We start from the raw sequence: 19,287 nt of genomic DNA, 5'->3' as shown, positions 1-19,287 counted from the left end.
TGCTGCTGACTCTGATACAGAGACAGCAGCGTGGGGTAGCAGCAGCCCTTGTCCGGGGGGGGGCGTCTGAGCTCCCAGACCCAGCACAAGTCAGAACTGAGCTGGGCTGCCTGCCCACCTGGCTTCTAGTACACTTTAAATTCAGAGCTGCAGTAGGGGTAGGCCCTAGACACAGTGCAAGCAGGGACTGAGCCAGGCTGCCAAAAAAATTACTGGGAACAGACAGGGGGGCAATGTATGTAGTCTATAGCATTAACCTATAAGCTTTTGCTTATCGGTTAATCAACTATACTATTACATCCCTACAAAAGACTAATCAGTTCAGGATCTAAAACAAAAATTCAAAGTAAACTTCTACTTTTCATTCCTAGATACTGCGATCCAGTCAGTTAAAAAATTATTGAGCAACTTGATTCAATATTTAGTTTCCTCAATGATGTGCACAAATTGCAAGATAAGACTTCAAAACAGATATTAGAATACTGCTTGAAGCAAAAAGAACACATTATAACATGGAAATTCAAAGATATTGATGCAGTAGATTTGTGCAGTGTGAACTGAAGGCTATTTCATGATGGTTTCCAATATGTCTTATACCTCAAGATGTACTGATGTTTATTTCTGAACACAGACAGCTTTCTGAACATCTTCATTGCTCGTTGAATTCTCTTGACTCTTCCAGCCTGGTGTGCTATTCCAGCCCAGCTGAGTCCGCCATGCCACAGGCTGCTCTAGACATGCCGGGCCCACCACAATGTAGGTGGAAAGCTGCTCCTGCTGGGCAGAGCCAGCCACACCTTGCCATGGATGGGGAGCTGCTCTGACCAGAGTACGCTATCAAGTTACTTGCCTATCATGCTAATAATAAGGTTGTGTTAATTTAGATTAATTAGGTAATAGTTAAGTGCTATAATGCAAGAAATCTGCTAAAGGCTGGTCTGCAGCACAATGTGCCCTGCCTGCCTAGTACCTTAGACTGGAACAACTGGGGGGGGGGGAGGGAGAAGGAGTGGTTGTATATCTACCAGGCCAGAGGGCTACACTCAGGCGAGTGGGAGGCAGGTGTTGCAAAGCTGCACTCAGCATTCCTGCAGGCCCTTTGTGTTAGCTTGGCTAATGTGTGGGTTCAGGTGTAATACACTAGGCCAGTGGTCCCCAACACGGCGCCCGAGGGTGCCATGGCGCCCATGGGGGCATTTGTGTGCGCCCGCCAAATGCTCGGGGCTGGCCCCGCCCCGGGTGCATGGCGCAGGTGCAGTGCCGGAGCCAGCCCTGGGTGATTGGTGCACAGGGAGCGCCGGCCCCGGGAGCACAGTGAATTGACCGCCTGCGCCCTGGGTACACTGCTATGGGGGGCACCGGCCCCGGGAGCGTGGCGAATTGGCCACCCCGGCCCCCGGGTGCACGGCTATGGGGGGCGCTGGCCCCGGGAGCGCGGCGAAGTGGCCGCCCGTGCCCTGGGTGCGCGGCACATGGGGAGCGCCGGCCCCGGGCGCACAGCGAATTGGCTGCCCCGGGCACATGGCTATGGGGAGCGCTGGCCCTGGGCGTGCAGCTATGTGGAGCACCGGCCCCAGGAGCATAACGAATTGGCCTGCCTGGCCCCCGGCTATGGGGGACGCCGGCCCTGGGATCGCGGCAAATTGGCATCCCCGCCTCCGGGCATGCAGCTATGGGGGAAGGGGGGTGAGGTGCCGGCTTTGGGCGCGCGGCTCTGCAGGATGCTGGCCCCAGGCTTGCTGCAAATGGGTGGCCACACGGCGCATAGGGTTGCTGGCCCCAGGCACGTGGCTCATGGGGGTGTGGCGTATGGCGGCCCCGCCCCCGGGTGCGCGAGTGTCCCCGCCCTCTGGTGCCTGGCAGGCGAATGGCCACGCCCCCGGCAGCGTCAAATGCTTGGGGACCACTGCACTAGGCCTTATGTCTGCCCACTGCAGTTTGTGAAGGCCCATTGAATACTAACACAGCAGCACTCAACTCCTTGGGGGGTCTTTGCCATTGACACACCTGGGTACAGGTCCGTGCCATTTCTTAGCTGGGGCCAGGGCATATTTGTAAATAAGAGTCTAGAAAGAGCCCCAAATTAGTGGTCCTGCTGCTTTTACCTGTCTGTGTGCAAATGCTGCTTGATATGGTGCCCATGGCTGGTAAAACAGATGCCCTGCCTTCCCACACACAGCCAACCACAAGCCTATTGGTGCCATGCACTAACTGGGCTGTGTGGCAGTCCAGATGCCATTAGGCATAGGAGCAGCATGAGTGAGCTCTCTGGTGAATCGGGCTCAATCATGGGCTCTCTGGTGAATCGGGTTCCCCTGCAGCGCAGTGGTTCCCACTCTAGGGTATAATAAAATGGTTCTGCCTCTGAATGTACTTTCCAATGAGTGCCATGTCTGCATCACAACTAATTAGAGGGCAGGGTTGCACTTAAATGAAAAAACACACAAACTCACAGTCCAGGTCAAGTACTATGGAGCTATATTTTATCTTTGGTCCAGGCTACAACAGACTGTTTGCAAGATCAGCAGAAGCTAAGGTTAGCAGATTTTCATGGTTGAGACATGATCTTACATCAGGCAACACCAAGCTGAGTGCCAGATAACTGGTTATACCAGTAAGTATGCTGGTAAGGCTTAAAAGCCAGTTCCCTGTGCACACCGGCTCAGAAGTTACACGGTTAATGAATTAAAAGCATTTTAACATTCCTATTCTATAGAGCACAAAATAGCTTCAAAACGTTGTCTCAATCAACTTATTGCCAAATTTGAAAAAGCAAAGTCATGAAAAGCAAAGTTCTAAATGTTTACATGAATTGATGGCCCAGCACAAAAGGGTTACAACGCAAAAATAGATTTCATTCAGTATCAAGGTATAAAGAAAGATTTCAGTAGCTTCCCAAAAATCAGTTCCTTTGGAAAGAAGACTGTTGTAATTCAAGTTTCAACTGTTTATAGCACTGACCAGAAACATTGTGTACAACTCAAAATGGTTAAAACTTTAAAGTGTCATCTACTGAATGGTTTAACCTATGCAGTATAATTGCATTAGGATTAATGAAAAGTAGAAAAAAATCAATTGTTAATTTCTAATGCCAAGTATAAAAAGATAAAATTTCATTCTAGTCTTCTCATTTTTTCTATCTTGAATATAGGAGTGGGGGCAAAATCATAGTTCTAACTATGGAGCCAAAAACCCTTGGGCTAGCCCTTCAGGCAAGACAGGGCAATAGCATTCCCTCAAGTTGTTAGCCAATATTTGGAACTCTACTGATTTGTTTTCATTAGGAGAAAAAACTATATGTATCAGGTATTCGATTGGTTTGTAGAGCCCCTGTCCAACCTTTTATCTCCTTTAAAACCAGTCTCCTTTTGGGTTTTGATGAATGGAACTAGGTTCATCTGGATCCTACTTGAAGCTCAGTTTGGTGTACCTTCCTTATTCTCTTACTAGATAAATGTACTTGATGGTGCCTCTTCTGATTCCTGCTTCCCCCAGCATGATCACAAGGCAATCTGAATGGAAAATTTCAACTACAAGATAGCCCTGAGTTGCTTTTCAAATATCTAGAGACTCCCAAGGAAAAACAGAGACACGCACAATATATACAGAAGAGCTGTATTAAACAGGAAGCAAATATGACTGAACATGGTAAACCAATTCTTTCATGGTCTCTGGTACCACCCCATGCTGATAACACTAATGAATTTCTTCAGCACTCCCAAACTTGTGACCTGATATAGCAGAAGTAACAGTTAGTGCCTTGTCTGCATGCATACTCCATGGTATGCATACAGGTCTTTGCTAACCTGTGAAAAGGGATATAAGCAATTTGGCTCACTTGGTTCAGTACAGCCCAAGAGACTCATGTGGGATAAGATGGTAAGTCTCTTTAATGGGTTTAATAGATAAGTAATTACTCTATTTCTTGAGGAAACAGATTACCTCTTAAACATGATTTCAACAGGGATGCCCCACCTCTGAGGAGCATGTTTTAACCACTCAGCTATGGGATAACCAATAACCTAACAGGGGAAGGAGTTCCCTGCTTGCCTTTTTCCATTCAAGCCATTTGTGACCCAGGGTCCTCTTCATGCCAACTGGCAGAGGGCACAGAAGATGCATGGGATTTTGCTGGGAAATCCTGGGTAGGATATGGGCAAATTAAGTTCACCACAAGAGTGGCATATAAGGTCTCTATCACAAGCCAAAAACTCACTGAACATAATAAATATTATACATGCATACATTTTGTAATTAAGAAGTTATGTATCCATACTGAAAATTATGTTCTCCAAGCCTTAGAGTTAAGGCAGGTAACCAAGAGGTTGCATGTTTTAATTAGGGCTTTTTTTAAAATAAACAAACAGGAGGTGACAGATGCTTTCCCTTCTGGTCATTATGTATTCCATGTCTCACACTATAAGTCTATTTCCATAGGGAGACAGACACTGATTAAAAGACTGAAAAAATCAATGAGAGGAAGGCCATGGGGGAAGGGCAAAGCAGTCATTATGGGGTATCCTGTTTGTGAAAAAAAAACAAAATAAAAAGAACTGGCTTGATATAGCTAAGGGTACCTAAAGATCCTAAGGAAAGGATGCAGGGTGCAAGATAGCAGAGTATTTTGTTGCATGAAAAGGAGGATCACAGCCAGACCTGGGCCTGGATAAAAAAAGCTGGAAGGACATTGGGTTGAGTTTTACCATATAAGATGAAAAAGTGTCCAGGTAAGCCTAAGTTCTATGATGTGTGCTATGATTTTATGTTATAAATAACCTATTGCTAACTTGCAGAGGGTGAGTGTAGCACTTGTGTTGCCCATGGCTAGCACAGTCAGGCAGTTGGCCAGGAGCTGCCTGAGGCTGGCTGCGGCAGCTGGCAACCCAGGTGGGTGGCGCGATTACCGCCCCTGCCTGCTCGGCCGTCAATGGCCGTGACGTCATCATGGGGCGCCGGGGGCAGTGGCGCTCTAGGCAACTGCCTAGTTCGCCTAGGCTCACGGGCTGCCCCTGCAGCTGGCACACGACCGGCACAGTCAAGACTTCCTCATGCGAAGCACAAGTGTTAGCGAGATGCCTCAAAACCTTGAGTTCCACTGGCATCGTACTATGAGAGAGAAAGAAAGAAAGAGAGAGAGAGAGAGTGTGTGTATGTGTGTGTGCGCGCGTGCGGTTAAATCAGCCACCTTGGTGCGGGGCCAGCCCTCCTGCTTCAATTACTAAATAATATTCAACAGGAAAAACTGATCCACCCACCCCATCAGACTATTCTATACCCCAGGGCTACGTCTAGACTGGCATGATTTTCCGGAAATGCTTTTAATGGAAAAGTTTTCCGTTAAAAGCATTTTCGGAAAAGAGCGTCTAGTTTGGCACAGACGCTTTTCCACAAAAGCACTTTTTTTTTTGGCCAATCTAGAGGCACATTTGCGCAAAAAAGCCCCGATCGCCATTTTCACGATCGGGGCATTTTTGCGGAAAACAAATCTCAGCTGTCTACACTGGCCCTTTTGTGCAAAAGTTTTGCGCAAAAGGGACTTTTGCCCGAATGGGAGCAGAATAGTATTTCCGCTAAAAGCACTGATTTCTTACAGAAGGAAGTCAGTGCTTTTGCAGAAATTCAAGCGGACAGTGTAGACAGCTGGCAAGTTTTTCCGGAAAAGTGGCTGATTTTCTGGAAAAACTGGCCAGTCTAGACACAGCCCATGTGTTAAAGCATTCAGGTGGGAGATTCTTATTCAAATCCTGTCCCCCATTCCAGCAAAAAGGCAGAATTGAACCTGGCTCTCCTATATTACAGGTGAATTCTCTGTACACCAATCCATCCTACCACCTGCTCTATTCTGTAGTACGCTCCATAAACCTGTATTCTGTAGTACGCTCCATACACATATTTGATAAAGCCCCATAGAAAAGACAGATACATCCACTTGCCTTCTCCTGCTTATGGCTCATACTGGGGCTTAGGCACCTGGGTGCTTATCTCATGCCTAGGACCCTATCGAATTCCATGAAAAATGTGTAATGGATCATGAAATTTGGCCGCCCTTTGTAAAATGTGTGTGCGCGTGCGCATGCTTTTACCCTATTTTATACAGATTTCACAGGAAAGACTAACATTTCTCAAATTGGGGGGGGTCTTGACCCAAATGGAAGTTACAGGGGGCCACAGGGATATTTTTGAGGGAGTCACAGTATCGCTATCCTTACTTCTACAATGCCTTCAGAGCTGAGCAGCTGGAGAGCAGTGGCTATTGGCCAGGCACCCAGCTCTGAAGGCAGCACTCTGCCCTTAGCAGCAGAGAAGTACCACCATGCCACCCTTACTTCTGCCCTACTGCCTTCAAAGCTAGGCAGCCAGATATTGGTGGCTGCTGAGGGCTCAGAACCGACAACAACGGCTAAAAGTAAGAGTGGCAATACCATATCATGGCTTTACTCATGCCTATTCTGAGCCAACAGTGCATATACCTGAAGTAGAAACTTGGGTACTGCCTTAGGAATTTAAAAGAAAAACAGGTGTTGAAAGTTTAAGCATCTACAGAGTTAGGCAGCAGCCATGTGCATCATAACGCTGCCTAAAGCTCGAACTTAGGAATTTAAATCCCTGTAGATCTGATCTTATATCTGCTCCTTCTCAGAACCAAGAGCTACACATTTAACTGACTACGTCTACACTGCAGGCTGCTTGCGCAAGAACAGTCGTTCTTGCGCAAAAACTTGCAGAGTGTCTATACTGCACACACGTTCTTGCGCAAGTAAAATTACAGTAAATCGTGGGAACAGAGGGCTTCTTGCACAAGAGTTATTCCTCTCCCCACGAGGAATAAGCCCTCTTGCACAAGGAGGCAGTGTAGACAGGCAACAGTGGATTCTTGCGCAAGAAACCCCTATGGCTAAAATGGCCATTAGAGATTTCTTGCACAAGAGAGCGTCCACACTGTCATGGACGCTCTTGTGCAAAAACACATTTCTTGTGCAAAAATACATGGTAGTGTGGATGCGCTCTTGCGCAAGACCTTTTGCACAAGAACTCTTTTGCAAAACAGTTCTTGTGCAAGAAGCCTGCAGTGTAGATGTAGCCTCATTGTTTGCTGGCTTTTTCCTTTGGACAAACACAAACAGCTGCAGCCAGTCAATGCCCTAGCTCTATATTTGTAATCTATCCCCATTGCCCAGTCTCACCAAAATCCTACCAAGCTGTCACTTCTATTGTTTCAGCTGTCACTACCAATGGAATATTTAATTGCTCTCATTCAGCTGGAATGAAGGTGTTTAATATACCAATTATCTTTTGCATGGTATATGATTGATGGGCACCATTAATACCTCCCATCATAAAACAACTATTACCATTCAAACTTTCGTTCACTACTACACTATCCAAAATTAGTTCTTAATTGATTTGCTCTACCAAATTTGAAAAAGAATGGGTGAAGGCTCCAAGGCACTGCTTGGAAAAAGCACTGCTGCTCACAGTGGGCCCAAGCCTGTATTCTTCATAACCAGAACTCCCTTTAAAAAATGATTTGCTTGAGTGTAGAACTGGGTTTTTAGAATTTGGGAGTGGAGTGTGACTCCCAAGATACTCTTGCTAATCTTATACTTTGGAATCCAGGTAAGGACACTCATGGTCAGATTTTCACAAGTGCTGAGTTCACATCGAAGCAGCACTGGACCACATCCAACTTGGGGGCCAGATCTGTCCTGCCTAACACTTTGATCCGGACAGCGGACTGCATCTGGCTGCTTCTTATTTATATCCTGCTGTCTGGGACGCCATATTTCCAGGCAGCAGGATCCTATTTAAATGGCTCACAACTCCTTGTCACAGCACTTCCCTGGCAGGGGGCCAGGGCCGAGAGCCCTTTAAAAAGCCGCAGCAACCCCAAGTGCTTGCCAGAGGGGTGGAGCTGGCCCATGACCAAATACCAAAATTAAGTGGCCAGCCTGTGAAAATTATTGCCCAAACCTGCACTAAGGTGAATAGTAACAGCAAGTGATAAACACCCCTTAAAACTCAACTCTCATGTCCATAAGATGTAAAGAGATCTGCTGTAAAATTTAATCCACTCCAAAAGAACTATACTGCTATATAATATACCATATAGAAAAACCTGGTACATACGGCGTTCTCTTGGGCCAAACTACTTAACACAGAGAGTAAAAATCTTTGAATCTGCTGCTTCTCAGTGAAGAGGAAATGTTTTACTATATTATAAATGGAAAATGGTCTGATACAATCAACAGTTTTAAAAATAGAATTTTGGATCAGTGGGATGATTGATTAGCAACTCAACCAAACTTTGTTCAGTTACCAGTATTAAGAGCTGATTCAGCTTTCATTAACAAATATGAATTTTACCTCTGACTTCAAAGGAGCAGAAGCAGGCCCCACATCCACTCCTTTGTAAATAAAGTTTTTTCTGCACAATAGATGCATTGACTTAACTACCTCAGTTTCTAAACCCCTTGGCTGTGTCTAGACTGGCCAGTTTTTCCGGAAAATCAGCCACTTTTCTGGAAAAACTGGCCAGCTGCCTACACTGGCCACTTGAATTTCCACAAAAGCACTGACTTCCTACTGTAAGAAATCAGTGCTCCTTGTGGATATACTATTCTGCTCCCGTTCAGGCAAAAGTCCCTTTTGCTCAAAGCTTTTGCGCAAAAGGGCCAGTGTAGAGAGCTTAGATTTGTTTTCCGGAAAAAAGCCCCGATCGTGAAAATGGCGATCTGGGCTTTTTTGCGGAAAAGTGTCCGTGCCAATCTAGATGCTCTGTTCCAAAAATGCTTTTAACGGAAAACTTTTCCATTAAAAGCATTTCCGGAAAACCATGCCAATCTAGATGCAGCCCTTTAGTTAGATCTGTATGTTTGTACTGTATTTAGGCAAGGCTTAGATGCAATGAGTTGGCACAATAAGCTACACTGCATACATTTTGATAACAGATACAGAATAAAGCTCCAATCCTGCTACCAAATATGCTTAATTTTAAGCAGAAAACTTAGGCTCCACTGATTTCAGAATCAGCACACGCCTGCAGAAGCAATGCGCACATCAATTCGGCCTGCTGCAACCCCCGTTTGTATGGGGCACGGTCCACTGTACAGTACTCGCCCCTAGGGCCTGGGCGGGGGGGAGGAGGGTCAGAGCACCAGCTTAGTTTGGCAGTTATCGGGAGGCCTCTGAGCTCAGGCTCTGGAGAGGGCAGTGCCACACCCCCGCTGCTGTCTGGGGCTAGGCCCGGGGCGCAGAGACAGGGCTGGCCCGCGGGTGGGGAGAGCAGACTTTGCCCCTGGGATGTGCCTTTGGGGAGCAGCCGCGGCAGCATCTGCGGGAACCACTCCCAGCCCCGCTCAGTGCCGGCAGGCTCGGATCGGCTGGGGCAGAGCGAGCCGGGCTGCGCTGTCTCTCAGGCAGTTGCTTGGTCACCTCTACTCCAGCTAGGCCCCGACTCGGGCCGGGCGTTGCTTGGCAGAGAGACGCCGGCTCGGCAGCAGTCGCAGCGGGAGGAGGTCGGTCGGCCGGCGCTGGGTACCTGCCCCTGGCACGACGGGGCTGGAGATGGAGCCGCTGCTGCAGGCCTGGAGCTGCTTCAGGAGGCGGAAGTTCCAGCTCTGCGCGGATCTCTGCTCGCAGCTGCTGGAGAAATCCCCCGGACACCAGGTACCTGCCGGGCCGGGCGTGAGATGGATGGGGATGGGGTGGAGCTGGAGGAGCCAGACTCGCGGGAGGCCTGGAGTGGTGGGCGGGAGTGTGTCAGCGCCCCCCTACACACACACAGGGAGGGCGGAGGGAGGGTGCATGCGCAGCAAGGTTTGAAGCTACACCTGACGCACCCACCTTAGCCTTAGTCCCCGTTACTTTCCTGTCTCCCGTCCAGCCTGAGATTGGGTTGCTCCAGGAAGTGCAGGGTAGCCATGCTCTACAAGGGTAGCTTCTCTGCTCCAGTGCCTGTTGCCATTCTGACCTTCCAGGCATAGCTGTTCCAAGTGGGCGATTGTGTCTTGGTGACAGAAGAGTGAGCATAAAGCAATAAATTGCTAGAAACATTTGCCAGACTGTCTGGAGGCAAGATTGAATTTAATCAATATAGAAAGTGGAGCAGAACAAGATGTTACCTAACTGACCTTGTCTTGCTAGTATCCTGGGATCAGCACAACAACATCAAGGCTGCGAAGTAATGTTAGCTAGCTCTTATGTATTGTTAATCAGTCCATCTCAAAGAAGTATTATAAACTTGATAACTTCATGAAAATTGAGCAAGTGTCAAAATCAAACTTGAATATATGCTGCCTCATTTGATACTAAGGCTCCTTATAAAGACAGCAATGCTTAAAAAATGACCAAGTACCACTGATCTCCCTTAAATCTTTCTCTCATTCTAGAGAAGGCAAGGAAGCCCCCATAGATTTACTCTAAAACAGTGTCAAATGGACAGCTGTTGTTCTGGTGGCATGAGATGGATATACACTTTAGGTTCCCAAATCCAAAGCAAATAAATCTGTTAGTCTCTAAGGTGCTATAGGATTGCTCATTTTCTCCCACTCGCTGCTGCTTCCACCCTGTGTAAAGTTGACGACTACCGGCTCGCGAGCCCATGTGGGTTGGGAGCCAGAAGCCCTCCTTCTCCTGCCCTTCCCCCCACTGCTGCTTCCAGGGAGAAGGGAGCCCTGCATGGGGCCAGAAGAGCTTGGAGCTGATCCCACTTAAGGAGTTAACCTGTTAAACCTAACATTTAACCAGTTAACTGATTAAACAGGATTTTACATCCCTAACCTAAACACATTTTAAAATGCCTTCAGTAAACAGGAAGACCCTACCAAGTAGATCTCATCATGGAAAGAGTCACCAAAATACCCCCAAAGTACTAGCTTCAGTACAGGAAAAAATGTACCTTAACCAGAGCATAAAACTCCCCAACAACTGTGTGGATGAAACCAGAGAATCCTGAGGTCTCTAATGACTTGAGGTTACACCGAAAAAAAGTGATAAAAGACAAATACACTGTACCACAAGTGGACAAATTCTTAAAAAAAAAACTATTGCTCCATAGCTGATCTTTCAGTGCATGTCCTCAAAGGAAATCTGCACAACTCCCTCAAAGGGTCACCCAGAGAAGGGGAACTTAAATTCACAACTCTGCTAGACAGACTAAAAGCCACGGACTTAACATGGACACTGACTTTTGTGACTTATTACAGCAATTTTCAACATACACTTAAGAATGTAAAATTCTGATTAATCAGTTAACCGATTAAACATTAGGTTAATCTACCAGTTAACCAGCTTCCAGGGCTGGGGCCAGGGACTGCCGCTGGCAAGCTCCTGGTCCCAGTGCTGGGGCTGACACCGGCTCTAGACCCATGTTAACCAGTAAACATCACTGAGTACCCGTTCATATCCCTACTGTCTGTTACTCTTAATTGCCCACTTCAAACCCTTTGTATAACAATCTGACCCCCAATTTCCCATTTCATTGCAAGTGACCTCCTCCAAAATTTTCCACTTCTGCTTATCAATCTGTCCCAACATCTAGTTAGCTCAGACATTTGGCTTTTGCCCCAGACCTGAAGGGGAATTCTGTGTAGCTCAAAAGTTTGTACCATCCATCAGCAGAACATGATCCAACAAAAAAGTATCTCACGTACCTTGTCCGGTCTGTCATATGTTCATGGTGCATGGCTCATAGGGAAAAGGGGGTAGCACGCCTCAAGTCTGCATTTTTATTTTAATTTATTTAATATAAATAAATTCAGGGGATAGAAATGGTGTTCCTGATCTCTGTTTGTCAGAGGCTGGAGAAGGATGGCAGGAGACAAATCGCTGATCATTGTCTTCGGTCCACCCCTTCTGCGTCACCTGGTGTTGGCCACTGTCGGCAGACAGGCTACTGGGTTAGATGGACTTTCGGTCTGACCCAGTACAGCCATTCTTATGTTCTTATTTGCACTTTTATCTTAAATTAAGTCTAACGATATATATTGTTTTGAGCCTCTTAAAAATAATAAATTTAAAAAGAAAGCCATATTTACATACACAAATCTGCTTTCTCTGCATTTAATAAAGGTTAATATTTGGTTTCTAAGACACTCAAAAGGGCAGATATCAAAGCATATGATAATCTTTGAAGTCAGAACTTCAAGTGGTACACTTTACTCAAATATCTACACACATCTTTACATGCTTATTCTAAAATTCTATAATTCAAAATTACAATGGTTGTGAATTTTTAAAGGATGGTCTAACAGCATTTCTTTTTATTCTTATTCAACTATTGGCCTCGTGCATTATTTTTCTCACACGTTCCAAAACCTGTACTGAATACTTTTCTATTATGCTTACCATCATAAATTCTGAGTTTTTAAAAAACATTAATTAATTCATCTTTACAACATTCCTGTGCGGTAGGGATGTTAAAATATGTTTATTTTGGTAAACATGTACTCGCTGAACTTTTGTGTAAGAGGTAGCAGGACAGAAAGGGGACAGGTGGGAACTAGTGCTCACAGGGAGTTGGCTTAAAAGGCAGCAGCACGGGGAGAGGAGAGGCGGCTCCGTGGGAGCCAGTACACATGGGGAGCCATCTTCAAAGTTGGCTTCCCGTACATACCGGCTCCTGCCTGCCCCACCATGCTATTGCCTCTATGTAAGAAGCAGCAGCGCTGGATGGGAGGAGGGTACGCCTGAGGAGCCGGCTTTAAAGCCGGTTCCCCACAAGCACTGGCTCCTGCCTGCTCTCCTTCCACCCCCCATGCTGTTGCCTTTGATACAGAAGCAGCAGCACGGGGTAGGAGTTACATGTAACTAACAAGATTAACTGATGAGCCCAGGTTCATCAGTTACATGTTTACTCGTGTACACTATCACATCCCTTCTGTGAGGTAAGGTAACAGTATTCTCGATTTTAAAATTAAAAACTGAACCACAGAGTAAATGTGGTCAAAATTGTAAAAGATGTCCATTGGTTTTGGTGCCCAAGTTGAGATGCCACGGGTCTAATATCCAGAGTGCTTAGTGTTTTTATAGCATGTGTTATGTGCAAAAATACAGTTCCCATTGACTTTGTTTACAGTTACATGCTTAGTACTTCTCCAACTCTGGACCTAGACATCTCATGTTCGGCACGTAGAAGTGAATATTAACAATTAATAACTACCTATGGAAACTTCAGGGGGTAGCTGAGTTAGTCTGTACAGGAAAAAAACCAACAAATGGTCTGGTAGCACTTTATAGTCTAACAAAACATGTAGATGGTATCATGAGCTTTCTACAAAAGCTCATGATACCATCTACATGTTTTGTTAAATGGTCTGGTAGCACTTTATAGTCTATTGTTGTTGGGTTTGTTGGTTTTTTTGCTTTGACTGAGCTGCTAAGCATCACATATTGGGGCAGCCATGTTAGTCTGTATCTGTGAAAACAACGAGGAGTCCTGTGGCTTCTCAGGGTATGTCTACACTACAAAGTTAATTCGAACTAACAGCCGTTAGTTCAAATTAACTTTAATAGTGGCTATACATGCAAACCGCTATTTTGAATTTAATTTGAAATAGCGGAACGCTTAATTCGAACTAGGTAAATCTCATTCTATGAGGAGTAACGCCTAGTTTGAAATAAGTAGTTTGAATGAAGGCTGTGTAGCCACTTAATTTGAACTAGCTGGAGGCTAGCCCTTCCCAGGTTGCCCTGGTGGCCACTCTGGGCCAAACCAGGAAAACTCTTCTGCCCCCTTCCCAGCCCCGGAGCCCTTAAAGGGGCACAGTCTGGCTACAGTGCTTGCTCCAGTTGCAAGCCTGCCAGCATCCAGACAGCAGACCCTGCACCTGGCATGGGATGAGCCAGCCACCCCCTGTTACCCAGCCCTCCACCTCTTCCCATGACCAGGCTAGCGGCTCCCAGGAGCCTGCCCTGGTCCGCAAGAGGCGGGCGCCCACCTGGTCTAGTGCGGAGATTGTGGACCTCATCAAGGTTTGGGGGGAGGCCTCCAGTATCCACGATCTCTGCACTAGACACAGGAATGCGGCCGTCTACAGCCGCGTGGCTGCCAGCCTGGCCACCAGAGGCAACATGCAGACCAAGAAGCAGGTCCACTACAAAATTAAGGACCTGCGGCAGGCCTACTCCAGGGCCTCCCAACCAGGGGCCGACCCAGAGGCCTGCCCTCACTTTGAGGCCCTGGACCGCATCCTGGGGGCTCACACAGTCCATGCCCCCCGGGCGGTGGTTGATCCTGGGGCAGAAATGGAGGAAGAGGAGGACGCCGAGAGCCAGGAGCTGCAGGAGCCTGCAGGGAGCCTGCCCAGGACCCAGGACCCACAGATCACATCTGCTGTGTCGTCTGAGGCCGGGGAGGGCTCCACATGTGAGTGCCATCATGCTCCCTTTATGTATATGGGGGGGGGGTGGAGAGGGAGCCCAGGGACCGTGCGCCTGGGCCTTGCCCACCATGGAGTAGCAGCTGGGTGTCATGCAGGGGCCCTGGCCTGTTACCCACACGCCGACCTCGCCTTGCAGAGGGGGGGCTGGGTTTCACCCATTGTGTCCCCAGGGAGAACTGATCACTGCTCTTGTTTCACCACAGCCGCAGCACCTGGGGCTGCAGAGCGCACCACCCTGCCTGGAACAGCTACTCGCACCCAGGCCAGCAGGCACACCAGGAACCAGGAGGAGTACCAGCGGTGGCACCTGTGGCTGCTGGGGCAGCAGCTCTGCAACCAGGAACACTGGGTCCGCGAGGACCTGCGGCTGCGGCAACAGAGCTTGCAGGCACTGGAGGAGCAGGGCCGTGCCCTCAGAGGTCATCTCCAGACCCTAGTGGACAGGTTCCTGCCTCCTCCTGCTCCAGCCCCTGCGGCCGCCTCAGCTTTCGCTCCTCTTCCCGCCCCTGGGCCCCCTCCCACTTCCTGCGCCCCCCCCCCGTCCCTCCTGCCCCACTCTTCACACCCACTCTCCCCAGACGCGCCAGAGCCGGCCCAAAGTATTCTGGCAGCACAGGCGCATAGCGCTGCCACCGGACGCACGGCACATGTGCGGGCCCACCCCCATAGGGTGCGCAGGCCCACCCCCAGGGTGCACAGCACATGCGTGGCCTGGTTACAGCTGCTGGTGCGCAGCCCGGGGCCTGCCCCTAGGGTGCATGGCTCAAGCGTGGCCCAGTCCAGCCCAGCCATCGCTGCTGGTGCGTGCACCGGACCATGCAGGGGAAGGGCGTTGCTGGCCGGGCAGGCTGGCGCTGTGGGAGCTGGGCGCATGGCGCCTGATGGCAGCTGTAAGGGACGCCGCGTGCCCCTTACAGCTGCCATCAGGCGCCCCCCATTGGTTGGCGCCCTGGGCAGCTGCCTGGCTCGCCCATGCCTCTGTCCAGCCCTGCTGACGCCCCCGCACCCACAGTGCTGCGAGACGGGAGAACCTGCAAGACCCCGAACCCCGAGCTTTCCCTTCCCTTCCTCCACCTTCCAGCTCCATCCTCCCAGGTTTCCCCCTCCCCTCTCCCACCCTCATTCCTCCCTTCCCCCATCCCAGTTATGTAAAATAAAAGATTTTTTTGTCCAAACAGGTGTCTTTATTTGACATTAGAAAGGGGCATTAGGGAGGGGAAAGGGGAAGGAGGTGAGGGTGGAAGAAGGCCCTAGTGGGGCATGTAGGGAGAGTTCAGTCCTCCTCCACCAGGAAGCTCTCCCACAGGGCTTCCTGGATCTGGACGGCCCCCCGCAAGGCCTCCCAGATGGCGGCGGTGCAGGGCTGCACATACTGGCCAGCCATGCGGTCAGCCTCAGCCATCCAGGCTGGCAGGAAAGCCTCCCCCTTCCGCTCACATAAATCGTGCAGCACACAACATGATGCCACCACGGGAGGGATATTGTGCTCGACGAGGTCGAGGCGGGTGAGGAGGCATAGGAATCAGGCTTTCAGGCATCCGAAGGCCCCCTCTACCCTGATGCGGGCCCTGGTGAGCCTGGCATTGAAGGCCTACTGTGGGGGGGTTGAGGTGTCCCGTGTAGGGCTTCATTAGCCAGGGCTGTAGGGGGTAGGCCGCATCCCCCACTAGCCAACTGGGCATGTCCACATCCCCGACCCTGATGTGGCGGTTGGGGAAGACGGTCCTGGCATGCAGCCACTGGCACACAGAGGAGTTCCGGAATACCCTGGTGTCGTGTGCCTTGCTGGACCAGCCCACGTTAATGTCTATGAACTGGCCCCGGTGGTCAGACACGGCCTGCAGGAGCACGGAGAAGTACCCCTTGTGGTTGATATACTGGGAGGCCTGGTGTTCTGGGTTACAGATGGGGATGTGCATCCCGTTGATGGCCCTCCTGCAGTTGGGGATGCCGAGGGCTCTGAACCCCTGGATGACCGCATCCAGCTCGGTGAGGCAGACCACCCTGCGGAGCAGCACCCTGTTGATGGCCTTGACCACCTACAGAGAGACACGCCAAACTGCGAATCACTGGGGTGCCCAGGTGGTTGAGAGTGTTCGTTCCCTGGCACTGCCCTGTGCCCCACTCCCAGAAGCAACTCCCGCTGCGATCCTGGCCACCGTGGGCAGCATGTAGTACGGCTGGGACAGACCGAACCCTCCCGAGCAGGGCACTTTTGCCTCTTCCCCATCCCCCATTTTCCCTGAGGCAGCCCATGCCCTTCTTGCAGCCCCCTTCTCCCCCCAGCCCAGTGGCCAGTGAGTGCTGTACCTGCATGAGCACTGCTCCGACAGTGGATTTCCCCACACCGTACTGGTTCCCCACGGATCGGTAGCTGTCCGGCATGGAGAGCTTCCACAGGGTGATGGCCACACACTTCTAGAGGGGGATGGTGGGCCTCATGCATGTGTCCCGTCGCTGCAGAGCAGGGGCGAGCCACTCACAGAGCTCCAGGAAGCTCTTTATCCTGAAGTTCTGGGTCCACTGTTGGTCTCCCCAGCGCTTCAGGACGATGCGGTCCCACCAGTCGCTGCTGGTGTCCAGACGCCAGATGTGGTGGGGCATGCTGGTGTCCAGGCGCTGCTGCGGCTCCTCTACTGCCCCCAGGGAGGCCAAGGGGAGGGGCAAGGGGTTGATGTGCCCCAGATGGTGCCAGGCAGCCTCCAGCCAAATGGCAGGCTTGCAGCAGCAAGTCCAAAAACTGGACCAGAATGCCCAGGGCGAGCTCTGGCTCCATGGTGCTAACTGCGGCGGCGTCCCCAATGAGAACCACCAACATAAGCAGGTAGAGAGGAAAACGCTGTTTCTCAGCGAGGTAGGCAAGCAAACGAAAAAGCTCAGAACCAGCTGTCCAGGGGGTCCCTTTAAGCATGAGCCTCAGATAGCCTCAGACAGCAGCCACACAAAGCAACTACTGACCTGATGCCCTGCTGGAACCAGTTTCAGCTTTCCTTAAATGCGACCCAGCATCCAATCAGCGTGGACACGCTATTTCGAATTAGCAAAACGCTAATTCGAATTAGTTTTTGGGTCTAGATGCGTTATTTCGAATTAGCTTATTTCGAATTAGTGCTGTAGTGTAGACATACCCTTAGAGACTAACAACTTATTTCAGCATAAGCTTTTTTGGGCAAAGATCCACTTTGTCAGATGCACTGGAGTGGAAATTACAGAGCCAGGCATAAATGTACTAGCACATTTAAAGAAGGGAGCCACCTTATCAAGTGGAGCAGTGGTTTCCAACCTTTTTACACCCAAGATCACTTTTTAAATCTCAGAACAGGCGATGCTCTACTGCCCCGCCCCTTCCTTGAAGCCCCGCCCTCTCTATTCTCCTCCTTCCATCACTTGCTATCCCCAGCCCTTACTTACACACTCTGATAAACAGTTTATTTTAAAATTATGCGATACATACAATTAAAATCAGGTGTTTATAGCTATGAAATAAATGGTCTGTTTTTTATTCATGCTATTTAAATCTAAAATGAAACATTTATAATTATACATTTTGTGGGGACAGAGTTCTGTGGCTGGGGGAAGGGGAGAGGGAACAGGGTGCTGGGAGGGCAGAGAACAGGGTTCTGCAGCAGGGGACAGAGCGCCAGTGGGTACAGAGTTCGGGGAGTGGGGACGGGAGTGGGGACAGAGTTCGGGGAGCAGGGACGGGAGAGTGGGGACAGAGTTCTGTGGCTGGGGCTAGGGGAGTGGGGACAGCATTCTGTGGCTGGGGAGTGGGGTGCCAGTGGAGGTGGAGAGTCCCCTGCATCTCCCTCCTCCCAGGATTCTCCCCTCCCCCCAGGGAAACCAGCCCATGCCTGCCCCGGGGCCGACGCTCCCCCTGCGTAGGGAAACCCCGCGCGCGCGCCTGCCCAGGGAGCCAACCCCCCCACCCGCGCAGGGAAACCCCAGGTGTGCGCCTGCCCCAGGGCCAGCCGCCTCCCCCCCGTGCAGGGAAGCCCGCGCACGCCTGCCCAGGGGGCCGACCTTCCCTCCCCCGGTGCAGGGAAGCCCCGCGCGCGCTTCTCCCGACGCCAACCCCCCCGCGCTCAGCCCAGGGAGGCTGCACCTAGCTCCAGCTGTGCTGGAGCAAGCTTCCCGGGCTTAGCGCAGGACAGCCAGCGGGCAGGAACAGAAGCGGCTGCCCGGCCAGCTGGAGGAGGCTGCCGCGCGCTCCAGCTGATTGGTGGCTTCCCTTGTGCACCCTGGCTGAGCGCCATGGCCAGCTGGCCGGGCAGCCGCTTCTGTTCCCGCCTGCCAGCTGTCCTGCGCTCAGCCCGGGAAGCTTGCTCCAGCACAGCTGGAGCTAGGTGCAGCCTCCCTGGGCTGCCCGGCCAGCTGGCCATGGCGCTCAGCCAGGGTGCACCACACTCCATGAGGGCTGGTGCACAGGGGAAGCTGCCTGGCCAGCTGGCTGTGGGTTCAGCCGGAGGAGGCTGCCCCGCGCTCCAGCTGATTGGTGGCTTCCCTTGTGCACCAGCCTACGTGCAGCGTGGTGCACCCTGGCTGAGCGCCATGGCCATCTGGCCGGGCAGCCCAGGGAGACTGCACCTAGCTCCAGCTGTGCTGGAGCAAGTTTCCCTGGCTGAGCGCAGGACAGCCGGTGGGCGGGAACAGAAGTGGCTGCCCGGCCAGCTGACCATGGAGCTCAGCCAGGGTGCACCAAGCTCCACGTGGGCTGGTGCACAAGGGAAGCCACCGATCAGCTGGAGCGCGGGGCAGCCTCCTCCGGGCTGAACCCACAGCCAGTTGGCTGGGGTTTTTCAGCCCTCCCAACCTCCCACCATTCCGCGCAGCTACTCACCACTGGTGTTGCTCGGTGAATAGCTGCTCCTCAAATGAGGAAATCTAATGTAAATGTACTGTGCAT

General features: G+C 50.6%; 1 protein-coding gene across 2 annotated transcripts in view; it reads left to right on the top strand.

Moving 5' to 3' along the window:
* Window positions 1–9,186: 9,186 nt before the first annotated feature.
* The window catches only part of TTC8 (tetratricopeptide repeat domain 8), an 82,036-nt gene continuing 71,935 nt past the window's right edge, over window positions 9,187–19,287 (top strand). For both annotated transcript variants that reach the window (XM_006122334.5, XM_006122333.5), the window contains exon 1: window positions 9,187–9,666. In XM_006122334.5, the coding sequence (XP_006122396.2) occupies window positions 9,565–9,666 (102 nt within the window). In that variant the 5' untranslated portion in view covers window positions 9,187–9,564. The remainder of the gene's footprint in view (window positions 9,667–19,287) is intronic.

The sequence above is a fragment of the Pelodiscus sinensis genome, chromosome 5, assembly GCF_052426305.1.
Source record: "Pelodiscus sinensis isolate ZL-2025 chromosome 5, ASM5242630v1, whole genome shotgun sequence".
NCBI classification, from domain to species: domain Eukaryota; kingdom Metazoa; phylum Chordata; order Testudines; family Trionychidae; genus Pelodiscus; species Pelodiscus sinensis.
Note: the sequence above shows the minus strand (reverse complement) of the source record. Positions and strands in the feature narration are given on the sequence as shown.